Source organism: Dendronephthya gigantea, unplaced genomic scaffold (assembly GCF_004324835.1).
Source record: "Dendronephthya gigantea isolate DGI-Jeju-01 unplaced genomic scaffold, DenGig_1.0 000079F, whole genome shotgun sequence".
Taxonomy (NCBI): Eukaryota; Metazoa; Cnidaria; class Anthozoa; order Malacalcyonacea; family Nephtheidae; genus Dendronephthya; species Dendronephthya gigantea.
In genome coordinates this window covers 440524-455992 of record NW_021163089.1, presented here as the reverse complement: position 1 = coordinate 455992, position 15469 = coordinate 440524, and the positions used below count along the sequence as shown (strand labels likewise).

The following is a 15469-nucleotide window of genomic DNA, read 5'->3' as shown; positions in this document are numbered from 1 at the left end:
AGGTGTTTTTAGACTTGATTTATTTTAACAAAATCTAGTTAAAGTTTAAACTATGAAAACTGAGTGAATCTTAAGCTGATGTTGCTTATTCAAAGTTGTTTAAGTGTTACCGTGGTTTCTTGAAACTAATAATTGAAAAAGAATATCACCAATAGAGCATTTTTAAATGAATGCTCTTATAGGTCCTCGTCATCTTCTGAAGAATCCTCTTCCATAGTGTCCTGCAAATAAAAGGAAAATTTTAATAAAGTCCAATGTATAGAACAATTTTGAAAGCTATATGTATTATAATGTATATATTACAGACCTTGGCATGCTTTTCCGCCGAGTCAATGATATCTTTTGGTACCCACTGATGCTTTCCATTGGTAGCTACAGGAAAAGATTAATTATCATTTGTTATGTGAATAGAATAATGCTATATACAGTTAATTTTAAGAGAAATATTATACCTTCAGACACTTTTAAAAATAGGTTAATGTCTCACCTTCTGTTACCCAACTCATCTCTAAAACAAAGCTTTTATCCTTGACTTCATCATGAACTGTGTGGATTCTAGTCAAGTTTGAATAAAGTGACAGAAATTGTTAAACCAATCAAGATGTTTAACCTGAATTATCCTTACATTTACACAATACTTACATTTTGGCAATTTCTTTGACTGCTTCTTCTGCAGTAAGTTCAGAAACCTGCAATTAAAGGTGATTGTTTTATTTACAAGTTCCCACTCTACAAGGGTTATCATTAAGCATATGATATACCTTCAATTTCTCGATCGCAGTCCTAGCAGCCTGTTTTGCTTTTCCAATAGCACAACCATGATAACCCTTTAATAATTCAAAGCTTCAAGTTACAATCACAGCAAAGACAGCCTCCTGTGACATTACACAAGGAATATTTAACAATTATACATATATTTTACAATCAGTTATTACCCAAGTGACTCCAGATGGATCAATTAAATATAATTCTGGTCCACTTTGTCCTAAGCTGCTCAGCATAACACTGTAAATATATGAAAGATGGTGGAACCATGGAAATAGTTATGCGTGAACAGAATGACCAGCTACAATCCAAAGAAAAAATTCAAACCTTTTAAGCAATGCTTGGGATTGGGACTTTACATGAAAACAAAGCCTGCATTATTTGTATTATCCAGTAATTTAACTGATTTGTGAACTGAGAGCATACTTACCCACAACCAAAAGGTCTTAGAAAACTATACAATGTATAAACGTGAACGTAAGACGCCACTCTCGAAGCCAGCAGCTAGAAACACAGAAGTTCTGGTCAGAGAAAGTTGAAATAATACAGGTTATCTTCTTCAGATATTCTCCATTTAATAACTGTCAACTGTCCATAATATATTATGCTATCTTCTTACTTTTAATGGTATCTCTGAGCCATAGTCTGATCTGTAATTAGATGCTTCATCTCTGGCAATTGTAACTATCTATAATAAACATGGTAATTTTTAGAATTATATGAGAATTATAACATGCCACTTCAAATTCACACTTCACCTTTCTCGCATCAGCTAATAAGCCTGCAACAGCCTAAATAATAAAAATATTGATAAATAATTAGTCAACAGTAACACCTGATTTCGGGGTTTTTTTTGCGTGGAGGGTTAGGGTGGGGTTAGGGTCTCACCTACCATAACACCCCAAGCTGAAATGTACATACCATTCCCACATGTGTATCAATTGTAAATATTCGCCTGTTCGATGAAAGTTCATACAGCTTAGATTTTACAAGCTTTTCAACACCAAATACAACTCCATCTTTGCATTTGATACCAACAACACTTCTATGAAGGCAATCAACACATGTCAATTAGTGCTTATTGAGGTCCTCGCAAGCAATTCAATAGTATGATTTAGGCCAAGAAATTAGGTGCTCATTCAGGAAAACCCAAGATGAAGTCACATCATTCACATGTACTACAATGAGCTCTATATTAAATGAGTAATGACTATTTTCTTACCCACTATTTTCCACAGCTTTTTGTGCATATTCTACCTGAAAAACCCTGCCATCAGGTGAAAAATGTGAAGCTGATAGATCATACTATAAGAAAACACATCAAAGTTAGAAACCTGTGGGAAATTCACGTGGACTTTTGATTTGTACAAAATAAAATCTATACGTACCCCTGTCCCAATTGAACTCATAATAAATGCAAAATGGTTGGAAAGATTATAAGCAGGATATTCTTTAAATTCACGTCTTTTTCAAAGCATATATTCAAGCTGAAATCAAGTAATTTTGCTCTATAAAGAAATTAAGTCTATGACACTGCTTCTTCTTGCTTCCACTTTTGGTTTGGAAATTCAAAATTTTGCTACAGGGCGGCCATATTGGATTTCAATACTGCGTACCTTCGCGCATGCGGGGATGAAGTTTGACCATATGGTTGGACCATATGGTTGGACATAGGGACCATTGGTGTGACACTATGGTTTGACCTTGTTTCGCAATCCCCAAATTTAAAACTACGTGTTTTCAATGGGGAAAAGAAGAAATTCCCAAGGCTTTCTTATGACATCCGAAATAGCAGTGCCATCAGATACCTTACACGGAACACAACTTTCAAATGTTTATCATATTATAAAATTTTAGTGCATTAACATTATACACTTTAAATTATTTATTATATCATAGCTACTGGTGACCCATAGTTACGCACACATCATTGTATCATAAAATATTAGTGCATCAACGGCTGACAACTTAATAATCTCCCCAGGAGAAAAATCCTCAGTTGCACCTGGAACTACTAACAGTCTACGTGAGGATACTGTACATTATTTCTATGTAAATTTCTAAGAATATAATATATATCCCCGAGCGTGCGTTATATTACTTATATATACTAGCTTTCAAACGAGTGGTTTATTCTCTTTAGGAGCTCTCTGAAAAGAGCCAGTATCTGCCCAGTAATCTCGTTCACGTTTCTGTTTTTTTAACGCATATTTCTTCTTGCTGGCTGAGCTTATTTTTACGATGATCAATAGAGCCAAAAGGAAGGCTACCAAACCAACAACTGCAGCAAGAATAAAATACATTGTCAAGTCGCCTTCATCTCTTTCATTTCTCTTCGCAACCTTAACTCCTCCCGTTGTATCAAAAAGGATATTTTCTTCAGTCATTTTTCTAGTGGTTAGAACCGTTTTCTTTGTGGCTGCTTCAACTTTCTTTGTTGAAAAATGTTGGCTGGTTGGAATAGTATCAGTTGAGTGTCTCGAGCTAACCAATGACTGCGTAGTCTTCATCAGGCTTGTCCGTGATTGGTCATCAGTCGAAACGCGTAATTTCCAGGTGGTTGGACTGGAGTTGGTAGTTTTCAGTGCTTCAGATTGGAAACGGGACGACCGTGATGATGTGACGGTTGTAGTTTCTGAAGTTGTTATTAAAGAAAGTGAAGAAACGTCCAATGGTTTGGTTGATTTTAAAGTACTCTTGTCAGTCTTGTGTGACAAGCTCTGAACAGTTGTCGTAATGTTAGGAGTCGCTGTTGTTGGGGTTTTTGGACAAGATCTTATTATTTCTCCGTGAGATACAATTTCTTTAGCGCTCTTGTTAAACTCCCCAAACAAGTCATAATTGTTAAACCTAAGGTCCTGGAGGCAACCAGTAAAATTTCTTCCGCTCACAGATTTCAACCTAACTCTAAAATCTTTCGCTATTCCCCCCAAAACAAAACTTGTTTTCTTGCTTGCTAAATTAAACTTATCGTAAACACCTCGTGTTTTGCCTTTCGTGGTATCCAAGTTATCCACGGTCAGATTAACCAATCGCCTCTCTCGTTTTAATTCCACGCGATGCCATTGGTTGTCAAAATACGAGTTTTTCTTCGTCGCTATGGTGACACTTCCAGAACCTAAGTTCACTGTAGCAGCTATTCTGCCATTAGTCAACTCGAGTAGTACATAGTCCCCGGCGTGGGCCGTGTAAAAAAATACCCCGTCTGGTTGACTGGAACGAACGCGGACTAATATTGAAGTTGTTAATGGTCGGTTTACGATAGCCGAAGACAGAACGTCGAAGGTTACCCGATGGTCGGCCGATGATATACCGATGATGGGCAATTCTGTAAAATATGTATTGAACATTTCACATTACGGTATTTATGTTAATTGCCTAGGCATTTAGGGTGAGGTAGCCACTTATAGTCATCAGGCACCTTGGGTAACAATAACAGCGGGGAATACTATGCTAAACCTCTAAAAAAGGTCACAAATTCGGATCAAATTTCATCCAGAAAACCGGCCATAAACAGCCCAAACATGGTCTAAAATTCTTGGTGTATTTCATGAGCTTAACCAGGTATTGAGATAAACACAGCGGGTCAAACCACGTTTAGCAGAAATTAAGAGGTTAAACAGGCGGGGCGTGGAATTAATGAACTTTATGATTAAATACATTTCAGTCATCGCATGAAATTCATACCAGGTTCATACCTTCGCCGCAAGTGTCTCCATAATATCCCGTTTGAGCACATAAACATTCAGCCGTTGCAAACTTATTAATACAAACACCATTATTTTTACAAGGATTCTCTGGTTTACAGGCGTCCCCGCATTCTTGACTCATACCAGACGAACTTAACACGCGATTTTGTGCTGTGGAGTTTCCAAGCTGAAGATCCTCGATGCAGCCCAAAAAACGCAGCGAATGAAACTGAAAGTATAGTTGAAGATGTGACACGATGAATTGGTCAATATTTTTAGGAAAACCGCCAATAAACACACTACTTTTTAGCTGTAATTTTGTGATGTTAAACTGTGCCTGCGTTTTGTTATCCAATCGGTACACAGCGTGATACGAACTCAGCCGAACTTCGATTCTATGCCATTTCATATCGTTTATCATGACTTTAGAGTCAGCTGTAAAAACCTTTCCTTTTCCGTCGCTCAACTCCAAAACCAAAACTCCATCTCTGAGAAATAAGGTCAAATATTCGCTATGGCCTTCGTCATCAGCGTAGAACAGCAAACCAGCTTTCACATAGGTCTTACAGCGAAAACCAACAGCAATATTGCCATCTGCGTTTTGCTGCAGGGGCTCAAACTGTACAAACGAAGTTTTTCGGTCCAAAAGACTAAATCCTCCAACGAAATGGACAAGAGAAAGCCCAAAAAGGCAAAGCATTATGTTACGTCGCATTTTGAAGCAAGTCCCAGAAGCTGTGAAACCGTGTCTAAAAACTTATTGATTGAATGGGAATTACCAATGGCAATGCGGACGTCCAGCTGAACAGTATGACATGGTATGCGACTTCTCATGTTTTCTATTGACATTAGTTACGCATTAATTTCCTTGAAAAACTACAATGGGACCGTGCAAACTATAATAGTTTATTCACTATATTGTTAACAATCGTCAAGAGTTTTTCTTAAAGCACTTCAACGAACGTACAGCAATGCTCCCAAGAATAAACACGTATCGTGAAGAACTTGATTGTTGTCGGAAGAGATTAACTACGAACAATTTTATGAAAGATTGTTTTTATATTAAAAAGCCAACTGTCATTGCTGACGGGGGGTCAATTGCTCAATTTAACAATGGCCGAAAGGTAAACAAATCACTTTATCACATTTCTGCAAAGAAATGTAATAACATTTATCTATATTGCATCTGTCTACGCTAGTGGTTGGTACGCACAGAAAAACTCGAAATAATCCATTTGTGGTGATTTGATAATCCATTTGATATTTTGTTTTCTTATTATATATATAAAACTTTCAAAGTTGTGTATTAAAATTCGAATAACTTATTTCTGCATCCTAAACGTCCTGGCGTAGTCTGTTCGTTAGCTTGCACCAAATAACATTGAAATGAACAAAAGACTAACAAAATTCGTCGCAACAGAAACAAGGATGTCAGTGGAGATGAAGAAGTCCTGGACACTAAGTTGATATAATGTTATACGAGCGTTATCTAGCGACCAGCGGCCATACACCATAAGACGATCGTACCAAGTCGTACACGACTTCCACTCCTCCCTTGCAACCGCTTTGGCACAGCATTTTGACATAGTCACAAACGATCTTGATGCCTCGCTAGTCCGAAGTTGATGATCTATCCCTCTTAGCAAATCATTTGTTTTCAGAATAAGTAACAACTGTCGGGGAACTCGGTTTAACACGTTCGAAATATCGCTGAGATACATCGCGACTGAACTACGAAGTTCTTCCATCTAAAAGATCACGGAAATTATCCCTAAATTCTCTGAAAAATGCCTCATATGTACCAGAAATCTACAAGCCATCATAAACAAACTGATTCTTCTATCAGCCTGTACTAGTTGCCCCTACCTCATTCTGTGAAAATGGTGTTTGTTTCATGCCACTAATGACAGTGTTCCAAGTTCTTGCAGACAGCATGCAAGCAAATATTCCATAAAATTCACCCACATCCATCTTCTCGCTGTATGCTTTGATACCTTCCAAATCTGCCGAGATGATTGACTGCCAAAGTTTACAGTAGTTTATCCGGAAATCATCTGTTATTTCCTGCAATGTGGGTATGAGTTTACATCAGGATCTTGTTATTTCGAAGGGCTGACATTCTAGGTATACAACTACAGTAGTAATCAATTTTGCACAGAAATCTTCATGAACAACTTACATGATAGAGGCCATGATCCAACAAGACAATTTCCACACCCGTTGTCCTGTTCTTTCGTATCAATATATTTCCAGGGTGAGGATCACAATGAATGCAGCCTTGAACGAAAATCATCTCGCTGTAGATTTCGCCAACCTTACTGGACACCTTAACAATCAATGTTGAAATCATTTGCAGTATCTTATTACTAACATACATCCTGCATATTCCACAAACACTTACTTCATCTGATGAAATATTGTTATTCTTCATGTATTCCAAGTCATTCACATAACCTCCCTCACAATATTCCATTGTTAAAACTCTCTTGCTAGAATACTCCCAGAAAACTTTAGGAACCTAAAAATAGTTGCCATAATTGGATCAGCTTGAAATGAAGACACACTACTTGCATTGAATTGATTGTTCATCACTATGCTGGCTTTGTGGTGAATATGTGCAAAAACAGAGATTCTTTCACCAACCTTCAAGAACTTCAATTGTGGGAATTTTTCTTGTATCTTCTCTGAATTTCTTCCTTCATTAAGAAAATCTAACTCTAATGGCAGGTTTTTCTTGGTTTCTTCAACCAGCCAAGTGAATTGAAATTCCGAAAATATTTGCTTGACAACATTTACTAAAAACTTATTAAACAGATAAAGATGATTTAGTCGAACAAGCTGCGGGTGACGTTTAGTAAAGATATCCACAATAATTTATCTAAACCTAGAACAAAGCTTAGTGAACCCACTTCCATGGTTTTGACATCACTTGCAGCATGATCCTGGATATTCTTGTGCTGAACCTTCACAGCAACAGTTTGACCATTCTTGAGGATCGCTTTGTGAACTTGAGCAAGTGAAGCTGAACCTGAGAAATATTTGAGCAACAAAAACAGATGGAAAAGATGCAATGTATAATATTATTAATCCATGCAAATACTTCCTTCATTTAATCCTAGTTACATTACAATGTAGAAAACAAAAAGTACCCAGCTAATTACTCCTATTATTCATCATTACATCATATCAAATACCTCATACCAAGTGGCTCCACATCAAAACCTTGAAAGATCTCATCAGGATTTTGGTTGAGTTCATCATGAAATACATGATAAACATCATTCAATGAACTTCTCGGAGCAGTGTGATGAAAAACCTTAAGGACCTGAACATACTCCTTTGGTAGTAAATAATCGAGAGACCCCAAGTGCTGCCCTATCTTTATGTAAAGACCAGCATTACGAAAACACAAATCACAAAGTCTCTTAGCTGATCGACTATGAACCTATAATTGAAAATATAGAATTATCAAATGGAGTTACCCAACGGGAGTCCTGAACTTTTCACTACAACTACAATTATTACCTGAGATCGAAGTTCTTTAAATTGTTCAGACTTTTCATTTCTTCCCCACAAGGTCCTCTTGTAATCATAACTAATTTGAAGAACCTAATGAACAACATATTAATATTGTTTTCAAGGAGGCTAAAGTATAGCCAATATATAAAAGCTTTTCCTTTTTACAAACTAGAACCCCCTTTCGTCGTATTTCAGTCATGACTCGGCTCCTGACCAGTTCATTTTAATTAATATAATTTTACTTACAGTCAAAGCTGTTCTTGTGAACCTCACAATGCCTTGGCCTGTCAATCGAGCTTCTTTCACGCCACCCAAATAATACACGATGCCACCGGAGGTAGCCATAATGAAGGTGGCAAATGAACCGACTGCAATGGCGTTTTTCTTCATTTTTACAAGAAGAAAACAAGATAATTTAAGATAGCACCTGATCCGCCATTTTGAATTTGACCGCGCATGGACTGGAGTCATCGCAAAATAAAGTCTCTTTTTGAAGGAAGAAATTCAGTTTTCAGACTAAATCCTTTGGTGTTTTTCAGACATGTTTAATCACGGTTTAATAACAATGTTTCTTACATGAAAAGAAAGAGCAAAGCAAATAAATATCTCGTCATATTTTCTCCTCAATTTAGTACGTTTGTAGCGACGTGAAATGAATTATATAAAAAACTTGACGTGAGTGTAGCTGTAGCTAGGTAGCTATAAAAAAACGAGAAAGTCAGAAATCATCCTTGAAAGGTCATCCCTAGTATTTGATACAGCAAAATATTTCAAGAAACTTCATTTCTTTGATCATACGCATCTATCCGGGTCATGTTGCAACAGTGTTCACGAAGCATTCGAGAAAGTTGTTCTTTTTCCATCTGCAAATATTCAATCTCATTTTCCAACTCGCTATTCGCTTCATTGATGGATTTTGCCTCCTGTAACATAGAACATAAACACGATGAAAACCTAAATGATCACAGAAGAGACTACAAAGACAATTATTTCAAGAACATCTCCTGTCAGACTGTCAGAGTGCAATACATTGCTTTTTTTTTAATTCCTCCAGTGAGTGAATGTACATGCGGAACCAAATTATTGCAAGATACAGTTAGCAATACCCGACTGAGATATTCCAGTTGTTCTCGACGTCTTTTTCGACACTTTTGCGCAGATAACCGATTCCGTTCTTTTCTCGAGTTTATTTTTTCTCTTTCCTCAATCGATAACTATAAAACAATATATTGTCTTTGAGTAAGAGTTCATGCTCAACCTTCCCTGGGAGGTCCTTGCATATCATTTTCATGACCAATGATCCAATCTTCGTGAGAAAAATTGAACCTTGATGAATACACAATCTCTCAAGAAAAACAAATGGTGAAATACCTCGATTGTTTTCTTTTCTTCTTGTTCGTCCGCTAATTCAACAAATCCAAGACCCTTTGCCTCTCGCCTCGACTGAATAGTTTTACGCAATTCACTTTTTACCATGGCAACGCCACGGTTATCATCGCTATGGTCGTTTGTCATTTGCAGGACACACCTTTGGGTTTCTTCTGTTTTCATCGTAATAAAGTCCGGACAAGATTTACTGTGACAAAGATCTAATGTGCCAGCTTTATCGCAGAGAATCTTAGGTACAAATCTAATCAGTCGTCCACACAAAACAGTTAATCTCTCACGCTGGTCGGAGTCTGATTACTAATCCTCCTGGATAGTTCGACTGATCCGTTCTGCTTTGAGTAACAGTCCTCTTAAGAATCTTATAAACATCTTCAACACAAGTTAGTGCACGAATATAGTTGCAAATTCCTCCAAACATATTTTGGATACGAATGAGTATTAAAGAAACCTTAAACTAAGCCTGGATAAGAATTTTAATCTTCCACACATACAATAACAAAAATAGAGAACTGGTTTATCTCACATCAATACCCGTGCGTGTCCAGAATAAAAGGAAGATAAATGAAAAACAGGGTTTGTCAAAATATGTTCTGGTTTCATTTAGTTAATCTCTGTTTGCAGTTGATAAATTGAGGATATGGATGTTTAACTCATAGGACTAGACTAGCCCCCCTTACAGTTGGATAAATCCACTTAAATATATCACAAGTTCCTGAAAAGTTGAGTGGTATTTCATCTTTGTCACGATAGCAATTTTTCGCAGGCTGTACGGTTTAAATGAGCTCGAAGTCCAGGTTATTTGTAAATTCAATTGCTTACAATACACCAGAATAGTTTTGAAAGCCCTGTGGCAGTGTCTATATTTTCTTGGCATTGTTTACAATGGTGACTAAAGCCTGATCAGTAAATAGGATTTCCGTTGCCAAATTTAGACAACGGAGGATTCACGGTAAAGCGCGATTATAATTAATTTCAATCCAACACTTTATCTGCGCATTATTATACCAGTCGTTTGGCGATAGTCAATGAGTGAAAATATTTCGTTGTTTCCCGACTTTAGTTGCGCCTGCTCTCTCAGAAATCATCAATATTCTTTAATTGTTGAACTACCATGCATGTGTTTGTGAGAGAGCCGAGGATTCCGCGCCTGTCGTTAAACAGGTTCACTGAATCGAGCAAATGGCACTTTTATTCTGCTGAATTGAACTTGGCAAACGTGAACTTCTGTTCTGCCTCAATAAATCCAAGACCTGTACAGATACAAAACGAATTTGAGGAGTTCAATACCTGGTCATAGATCAGACAGAAACAATCAAAGAAACACAAACCTGCAAGCATTCAAAGAAATCAATCGTATTTGTTTTATCCTCGTCAATTTCTTTCAGAATATCAAGAACTTGCTGTTTTGTAAACATTGTTTTACTGTTGTCCAAAATTTTTTCAAGCTCCTCTGCATCAATTGTCTATAAAAAAGTGGGATATTTTATACCTTACTCACAACACGAGATCGAGACCTTGATTTAGACAGTATCAAAGGAGCTTACCCCGTCTCTGTTAGCATCAGCTTCCACAAATTTTGTTTCCGCAGCAAGAACGGTTGAAAGAGGAAGTTCTGGATATTTTTCAGCAATTATCTGAAAAAGTTAAATTAAAGACCTGCATGAAAATGGCGCCTCAGACCTCAGTGATTGTCCTCTCGCGCTGTGAAACTTTGCATGAAATATACTAAAGTAGATAAAGAACATCACTGCAAAGACATTCTCAACCAATTTCACGTCTTGTTTTTCACTGTGACGACAAACTGAGAATCATCACTGACTCACTGTCTCGGGTTGTGGTGAGTTTGGCCCGTCTGTTGTGAGTATTTCTCTTTCCAAAGAACTGTATTTAATTTATTATAAATCGCCACTAGCCTTGTAGAGTTGTTCTGGATCATCAAAAGGATCATCGTGTGATTTCTCAACATCCTTTGGCGATAGCAAACCTTGTGATTTTTTCGACTTTGGTAACTTTCTCTGAGCTGGTCGTAACGGTTTTGTTGTCGTTTTCTTACCACTGGTTGCTTGCTTGCTGGTTGACGATTTCTTCTAAACATTCAATGAAAACAATTTAAGAAAAACAAGTATTACGAAAAGCAGTTCACACAATAACGGAAACATAAAGTGAAAAAACTTTTTTCATGTTGTCAACCATTTTTGTTATCTCTATAGTCCACTTATAACGCCTCCTTCTGGGAGTGGACTTTACTGACTTTGTCAATTCTCATATTTTATTGCTCCAGCGAGGTTTGTGCAAGCTGAATGTCTCTGGTGAAGGCTAGAACAGATCCTTCCTAATTTTGACCTAATATCTTTCAAACGGAACCTACCCTAAGCGCATTTCCTTGCTTCACCTCGGAAAGCTAAAATAAGAAGGAATTAAGACGAATTAAAATGATTATATTTTATTTATATACATACTACGCTTGTGTAAACGATAGCAAGGTTTGTATGTATTAAAATTAGAATTAGCTTAGATTAAACTAATCATGCAATAATCGCCAGGTTTTGATAGGGAACTTGTGAGACTGTGAGTGAGTGGCTGAATGCCTCTTTTTAAGACAGATACGAGCATACAGTGCATATATGAAGCCACTAACTATACAAGTCGATCCAATATATCTACAGTATGGCATATCCACAAGCTGGCATAACTACAAATCTATAAACAATATGGCATTCCGCGAGATTGCCACCTGATGACACTTGAAACCTCAAATGCATTTGGAGTAAAAAATTAAAAGGTCACGTCATCATATAACCTCTTTCTCAAGCGCTTCAATTTTCTTTATCAAATCGTAATTCTGCGATTTCACTGCTCCCAGTTCCTTTTCCCGTTCGTTCAACTCCATTTTAAGACTTTCTCGTTCCTTCAGCCCGGTCAAAAAATCCTGGGTGGTCTGGTCCCTTGTAGTATTGATAGTCTCATCGCTTTCGCCTGTGTCTGAGGAGGCTGTCGCCATATCTTGAATAAACTAGAACAACTTTGGACAATGATGTTGATGGTTGGACAGAATCACAAAATTTCACTAGCACGATGGCAGCTGATGTTTCACCATTCAAGGCAATCCTTTCAAACGAATTCTTTCAGTAATTCAAGCACCAGTACTCGGCTGTAGCCCCGTTTTAAAAACACATCATTCGTGCTATATCGCTTTGCATCAAGTACGTCTGCACGAAAGAAAACAAGAGCAAAATTTCATATTCATATATTATATGGAAAGGTTCGTTGTATAAAATGTCTTGACCAATAACAGGAACGTAATTTGACAACCCTTTTTATAAACGATTTAATAGCAAAGTCAATTATTTACTTGGATTTCGATGTTGCGTTGGTAACACTGCAGGAAGAAGCATTCAATATTTTGGTTATTTGCATATAAAAATAATTGATATTCTTCAATGACATGCCACGTTTAACTGAATGTCAGCTCTTCGTTCATGGTAAGTGATGGTAATTAACCATGTTAGACCGCAATTCTTCAGTCCAGTCAGAAATAGTCAAACTGGAGTCGTAAGACGAGCTGATTATGACCTACTTTCAGACGTGTTTTGACTGACCTGGCTATTTAGTTAAGTGCAGTAACCAGAGAAGAATATAGGAACGTCTAGCACCAGAAGGAGTTTCAGCTACCACGTCTTTTCTCTCTTTTTTGTTCAGTGGAGTAATTTGATAGTTTGGATTCACTATGCCGACTGCAATTACAGCATGCGCTTAATGCAGATTGGCAACCGTTGAACACTTCCAGGCTCCAGCATTGTCCAAAGCAGATATTTATTGAAGAATTACACTCAATCCTTTAAATTGTTTGGGTAGTCCCGGCTCCCATCTCCTCCTGCCGGCGAAAGCAAATGGCGCTGCCCGTCCCTGTTGCGCTGTGGTCCCGTGTCCAGTGTCTGAGGTTGAGCGCCAGTGACGTGTGTTTACTTGCGTAGGATCACACCAAATGGCAAATTAAAATAATTATTGTAATGTAGCTCTTTTCTAAGCGCGAAATTACCAACTAATTGAAACATTTTTCATCGCGAAGGAAATATTTTGGTACCCAAATTTTTTTTTCAGAAATTTTACCAAATCCAACATAGTTCGCCGAAGAATCTGGGACCCAAATTCCCAGGAAGCGTGACCGGAATTGCCAACACCTGACCTGCCGCTTTTAGTTATTTTATTTAATTTTTTTGCGCAATATCAATCGCAGGTCTTTTGTGGCTTATTAAAAATCATGAAAATTACTAAAACTTTATTTGGCACGACCGACGACGGAAAAGAAGTGTACAAATTTGCGATTGAAAATAAAAATGGTTTAGTTCTTGAGGTTGTGAGTTATGGAGCAATAATTGTTGGTATCAAGTGTCCGGATAAGTATGTCTGATGAACCTTTGTACCACTCAATTGAGTCGGGAATATTTCAAACGAATATATGTTTAGAAAACTAATGAACTATTATTGTTTAGAAATGGGAAGTTGGATGACATAACTCTTGGTTTTGATGATTTTGAAGGTACATCACTTTTATTGACTTTATAGAATATTTGGTAGGGAACCGCACCCAACTTGAAAGTACTAGGCCTTGTATGAAGATCCTTCAAGCCATAATGGTAATTACCATTGGTTAAAATTTTTAGGGTACTATCGTCTTAATGTTCCATACTTTGGTGCAACTATTGGCAGAGTTTGCAACAGAATTGCAAATGGAACATTTGAAATTGATGGTGTCACTTACCATGTTCCTATAAATGATCCACCAAATTCATTACATGGTGGTTGGCTTGGATTTGACAAGGTGAAACAGAATTTCAGTGATACCTTGAAAGAAATTTTATTATTTATTTTTCTTGCACAAATATTAAAATATATTTCAATTTTATCAGCATGTTTGGAGTTATCAGACCAATGATGACTCGATAACCTTCAGTCGTACCAGTGTTGATGGTGAAGAAGGTTTCCCTGGCAACCTGAATATTCAGGTTACCTATGGCTTGAATGATGACAATGAAATTCATTTTAATGTCACAGCTACGACAGACAAGGCAACGGTTATTAACATCACAAATCACTCCTATTTCAACTTAGCTGGACAAGTAAGTCTCTATCATTATAAGAAGTCTATAAGAGGTGTAAAAACTTCCCCTCAAGTACAAATTATAGTGAGTGACCTTGAGAATTTTTCAACCATCAATTTCCTTTTCCAGACTGATGCAAATGTACTAAATCATGTTGCACAGATTACTGCTGAAAGCTACTTGCCAACAAATGAATACAACATACCTACAGGTAGTTTATAATCATAATCCCTGTGACTGTCTGCTGAAATTGATGTAGAGTTCTTTTTGTATCATAGGTCAGATAGTTCCAGTGAAAGATGCCCCTGCATTTGACTTCACCACTGCAAAAGCATTTGGTAAAGATATCAGAGACACTCCAAATGATGGCTATGATAATAATTATTGCATTACAAGTCCTGGTGATATAACAAAACTACAGGCTAGGTATATACATACTAACCTCAGCAAGTTTCATAGAGGTTTCTGTAAAACATAATGTCTTTCTTTGCACAGGGTAACTGAGCCAAATTCTGGACGTGGTATTGAAATCTACACAACTCAACCAGGAGTTCAGCTGTATACTGCAAATGGTTTAGATGGTGGCTTGGTTGGAAAACATGGCATTGCTTATCCAAAATATGGTGCCTTTTGCCTAGAGACACAGAACTGGCCAGATGCAATAAACCATGTAAGTGAAATAGGTTATTTGGAAAGAAATGCAATCAGAATTCTTGTTGAATTTTATATCCTTTTTAGGAGAACTTTCCAAAGTCCATACTTCGACCTGGGGAGACATACAAAAACACTACCGTCTACAAACTGATCGTGGTTAACACAAATGAATGATTTCAAATTCTCTCGCGAAGCAAAGTTCCGTCTTTTCAGACAAACAGATTGAAATTACTAAAACACGTACTACAATTTACATGCAGACTCTGCTATATAAGTTTACATGGGGGTTTCGGATTAATGATTCTTTGTAATTTAACTGGAGTTAATATGAGAAATAAAAGACGCGGTCAT

General features: G+C 37.2%; 6 protein-coding genes across 8 annotated transcripts; 1 reads left to right on the top strand and 5 right to left on the bottom strand.

Annotated features, from left to right (window-relative positions):
• Window positions 1-3: 3 nt before the first annotated feature.
• On the bottom strand, window positions 4-2308 carry LOC114532399 (proteasome subunit alpha type-3-like). The gene is made up of 12 exons (XM_028553891.1): window positions 2154-2308; window positions 1988-2070; window positions 1687-1810; window positions 1524-1556; window positions 1385-1453; window positions 1196-1269; window positions 936-1005; window positions 762-827; window positions 643-689; window positions 488-555; window positions 308-372; window positions 4-221 (listed from the first exon to the last, which is right to left on the bottom strand). The coding sequence occupies exons 1-12, from the start codon at window positions 2172-2174 to the stop codon at window positions 177-179; spliced, it is 765 nt and encodes a 254-aa protein (XP_028409692.1). The 5' UTR covers window positions 2175-2308; the 3' UTR covers window positions 4-176.
• A 322-nt stretch (window positions 2309-2630) lies between these two features.
• On the bottom strand, window positions 2631-5249 carry LOC114532431 (neurexin-3-like). Its single transcript, XM_028553934.1, has 2 exons — window positions 4464-5249; window positions 2631-4093 (listed from the first exon to the last, which is right to left on the bottom strand). The coding sequence occupies exons 1-2, from the start codon at window positions 5167-5169 to the stop codon at window positions 2883-2885; spliced, it is 1917 nt and encodes a 638-aa protein (XP_028409735.1). The 5' UTR covers window positions 5170-5249; the 3' UTR covers window positions 2631-2882.
• A 187-nt stretch (window positions 5250-5436) lies between these two features.
• On the bottom strand, window positions 5437-8418 carry LOC114532529 (uncharacterized aarF domain-containing protein kinase 1-like). Of its 2 annotated transcripts, XM_028554056.1 has the most exons (9): window positions 8220-8418; window positions 7980-8063; window positions 7656-7899; window positions 7364-7482; window positions 7098-7256; window positions 6856-6972; window positions 6634-6780; window positions 6321-6518; window positions 5437-6202 (listed from the first exon to the last, which is right to left on the bottom strand). In XM_028554056.1, exons 1-9 carry the CDS (start codon window positions 8361-8363, stop codon window positions 5816-5818), a joined length of 1599 nt encoding a protein of 532 aa, XP_028409857.1. In that variant the 5' UTR covers window positions 8364-8418; the 3' UTR covers window positions 5437-5815. The 2 variants fall into 2 exon arrangements, with proteins under 2 accessions (XP_028409857.1, XP_028409856.1); XM_028554055.1 differs by having other exon boundaries at window positions 6634-6972.
• A 167-nt stretch (window positions 8419-8585) lies between these two features.
• Window positions 8586-9545, bottom strand: LOC114532462 (cyclic AMP-dependent transcription factor ATF-3-like). Its single transcript, XM_028553970.1, has 3 exons — window positions 9345-9545; window positions 9080-9187; window positions 8586-8896 (listed from the first exon to the last, which is right to left on the bottom strand). Exons 1-3 carry the CDS (start codon window positions 9522-9524, stop codon window positions 8744-8746), a joined length of 441 nt encoding a protein of 146 aa, XP_028409771.1. The 5' UTR covers window positions 9525-9545; the 3' UTR covers window positions 8586-8743.
• On the bottom strand, window positions 9405-13106 carry LOC114532461. 2 transcript variants are annotated; one of them, XM_028553969.1, is made up of 8 exons: window positions 12962-13065; window positions 12715-12741; window positions 12163-12571; window positions 11731-11763; window positions 11276-11449; window positions 10907-10996; window positions 10691-10825; window positions 9405-10612 (listed from the first exon to the last, which is right to left on the bottom strand). In XM_028553969.1, exons 3-8 carry the CDS (start codon window positions 12361-12363, stop codon window positions 10526-10528), a joined length of 720 nt encoding a protein of 239 aa, XP_028409770.1. In that variant the 5' UTR covers window positions 12364-12571; window positions 12715-12741; window positions 12962-13065; the 3' UTR covers window positions 9405-10525. The 2 variants fall into 2 exon arrangements, with proteins under 2 accessions (XP_028409770.1, XP_028409769.1); XM_028553968.1 differs by lacking the exon at window positions 12715-12741 and having other exon boundaries at window positions 12962-13106.
• Window positions 13107-13526: 420 nt separating this feature from the next.
• Window positions 13527-15469, top strand: LOC114532459 (aldose 1-epimerase-like). The gene is made up of 8 exons (XM_028553966.1): window positions 13527-13763; window positions 13856-13902; window positions 14027-14184; window positions 14273-14482; window positions 14594-14675; window positions 14743-14890; window positions 14960-15134; window positions 15203-15469. The coding sequence occupies exons 1-8, from the start codon at window positions 13624-13626 to the stop codon at window positions 15290-15292; spliced, it is 1050 nt and encodes a 349-aa protein (XP_028409767.1). The 5' UTR covers window positions 13527-13623; the 3' UTR covers window positions 15293-15469.

Excerpts from the sequence above, each read along its gene's own strand:
- LOC114532399 (XM_028553891.1), bottom strand. The coding sequence starts at position 2,174 with ATGAGTTCAATTGGGACAGGG. Across the intron at positions 690-761 it reads CTGCGATCGAGAAATTGAAG|GTTTCTGAACTTACTGCAGA; the intron begins GTATATCATATG and ends CTTTAATTGCAG. Across the intron at positions 373-487 it reads GATGAGTTGGGTAACAGAAG|CTACCAATGGAAAGCATCAG; the intron begins GTGAGACATTAA and ends CTTTTCCTGTAG.
- LOC114532431 (XM_028553934.1), bottom strand. The coding sequence starts at position 5,169 with ATGCGACGTAACATAATGCTTTGCCTTTTTGGGCTTTCTCTTGTCCAT. Across the intron at positions 4,094-4,463 it reads TGGAGACACTTGCGGCGAAG|AATTGCCCATCATCGGTATA; the intron begins GTATGAACCTGG and ends CATATTTTACAG.
- LOC114532529 (XM_028554055.1), bottom strand. The coding sequence starts at position 8,363 with ATGAAGAAAAACGCCATTGCAGTCGGTTCATTTGCCACCTTCATTATG. Across the intron at positions 6,519-6,633 it reads TGGATCATGGCCTCTATCAT|GAAATAACAGATGATTTCCG; the intron begins GTAAGTTGTTCA and ends CCCACATTGCAG. Across the intron at positions 6,203-6,320 it reads CACCATTTTCACAGAATGAG|ATGGAAGAACTTCGTAGTTC; the intron begins GTAGGGGCAACT and ends GTGATCTTTTAG.
- LOC114532462 (XM_028553970.1), bottom strand. The coding sequence starts at position 9,524 with ATGAAAACAGAAGAAACCCAAAGGTGTGTCCTGCAAATGACAAACGAC. Across the intron at positions 9,188-9,344 it reads AAGAAAAGAAAACAATCGAG|TTATCGATTGAGGAAAGAGA; the intron begins GTATTTCACCAT and ends ATTGTTTTATAG. Across the intron at positions 8,897-9,079 it reads AACTGGAATATCTCAGTCGG|GAGGCAAAATCCATCAATGA; the intron begins GTATTGCTAACT and ends TCTATGTTACAG.
- LOC114532461 (XM_028553968.1), bottom strand. The coding sequence starts at position 12,363 with ATGGCGACAGCCTCCTCAGACACAGGCGAAAGCGATGAGACTATCAAT. Across the intron at positions 10,997-11,275 it reads ATCCAGAACAACTCTACAAG|ATAATTGCTGAAAAATATCC; the intron begins GCTAGTGGCGAT and ends TAACTTTTTCAG. Across the intron at positions 10,613-10,690 it reads ATTTCTTTGAATGCTTGCAG|GTCTTGGATTTATTGAGGCA; the intron begins GTTTGTGTTTCT and ends GTATCTGTACAG.
- LOC114532459 (XM_028553966.1), top strand. The coding sequence starts at position 13,624 with ATGAAAATTACTAAAACTTTATTTGGCACGACCGACGACGGAAAAGAA. Across the intron at positions 14,483-14,593 it reads ATTTCAACTTAGCTGGACAA|ACTGATGCAAATGTACTAAA; the intron begins GTAAGTCTCTAT and ends TTCCTTTTCCAG. Across the intron at positions 14,891-14,959 it reads ATAACAAAACTACAGGCTAG|GGTAACTGAGCCAAATTCTG; the intron begins GTATATACATAC and ends TTCTTTGCACAG.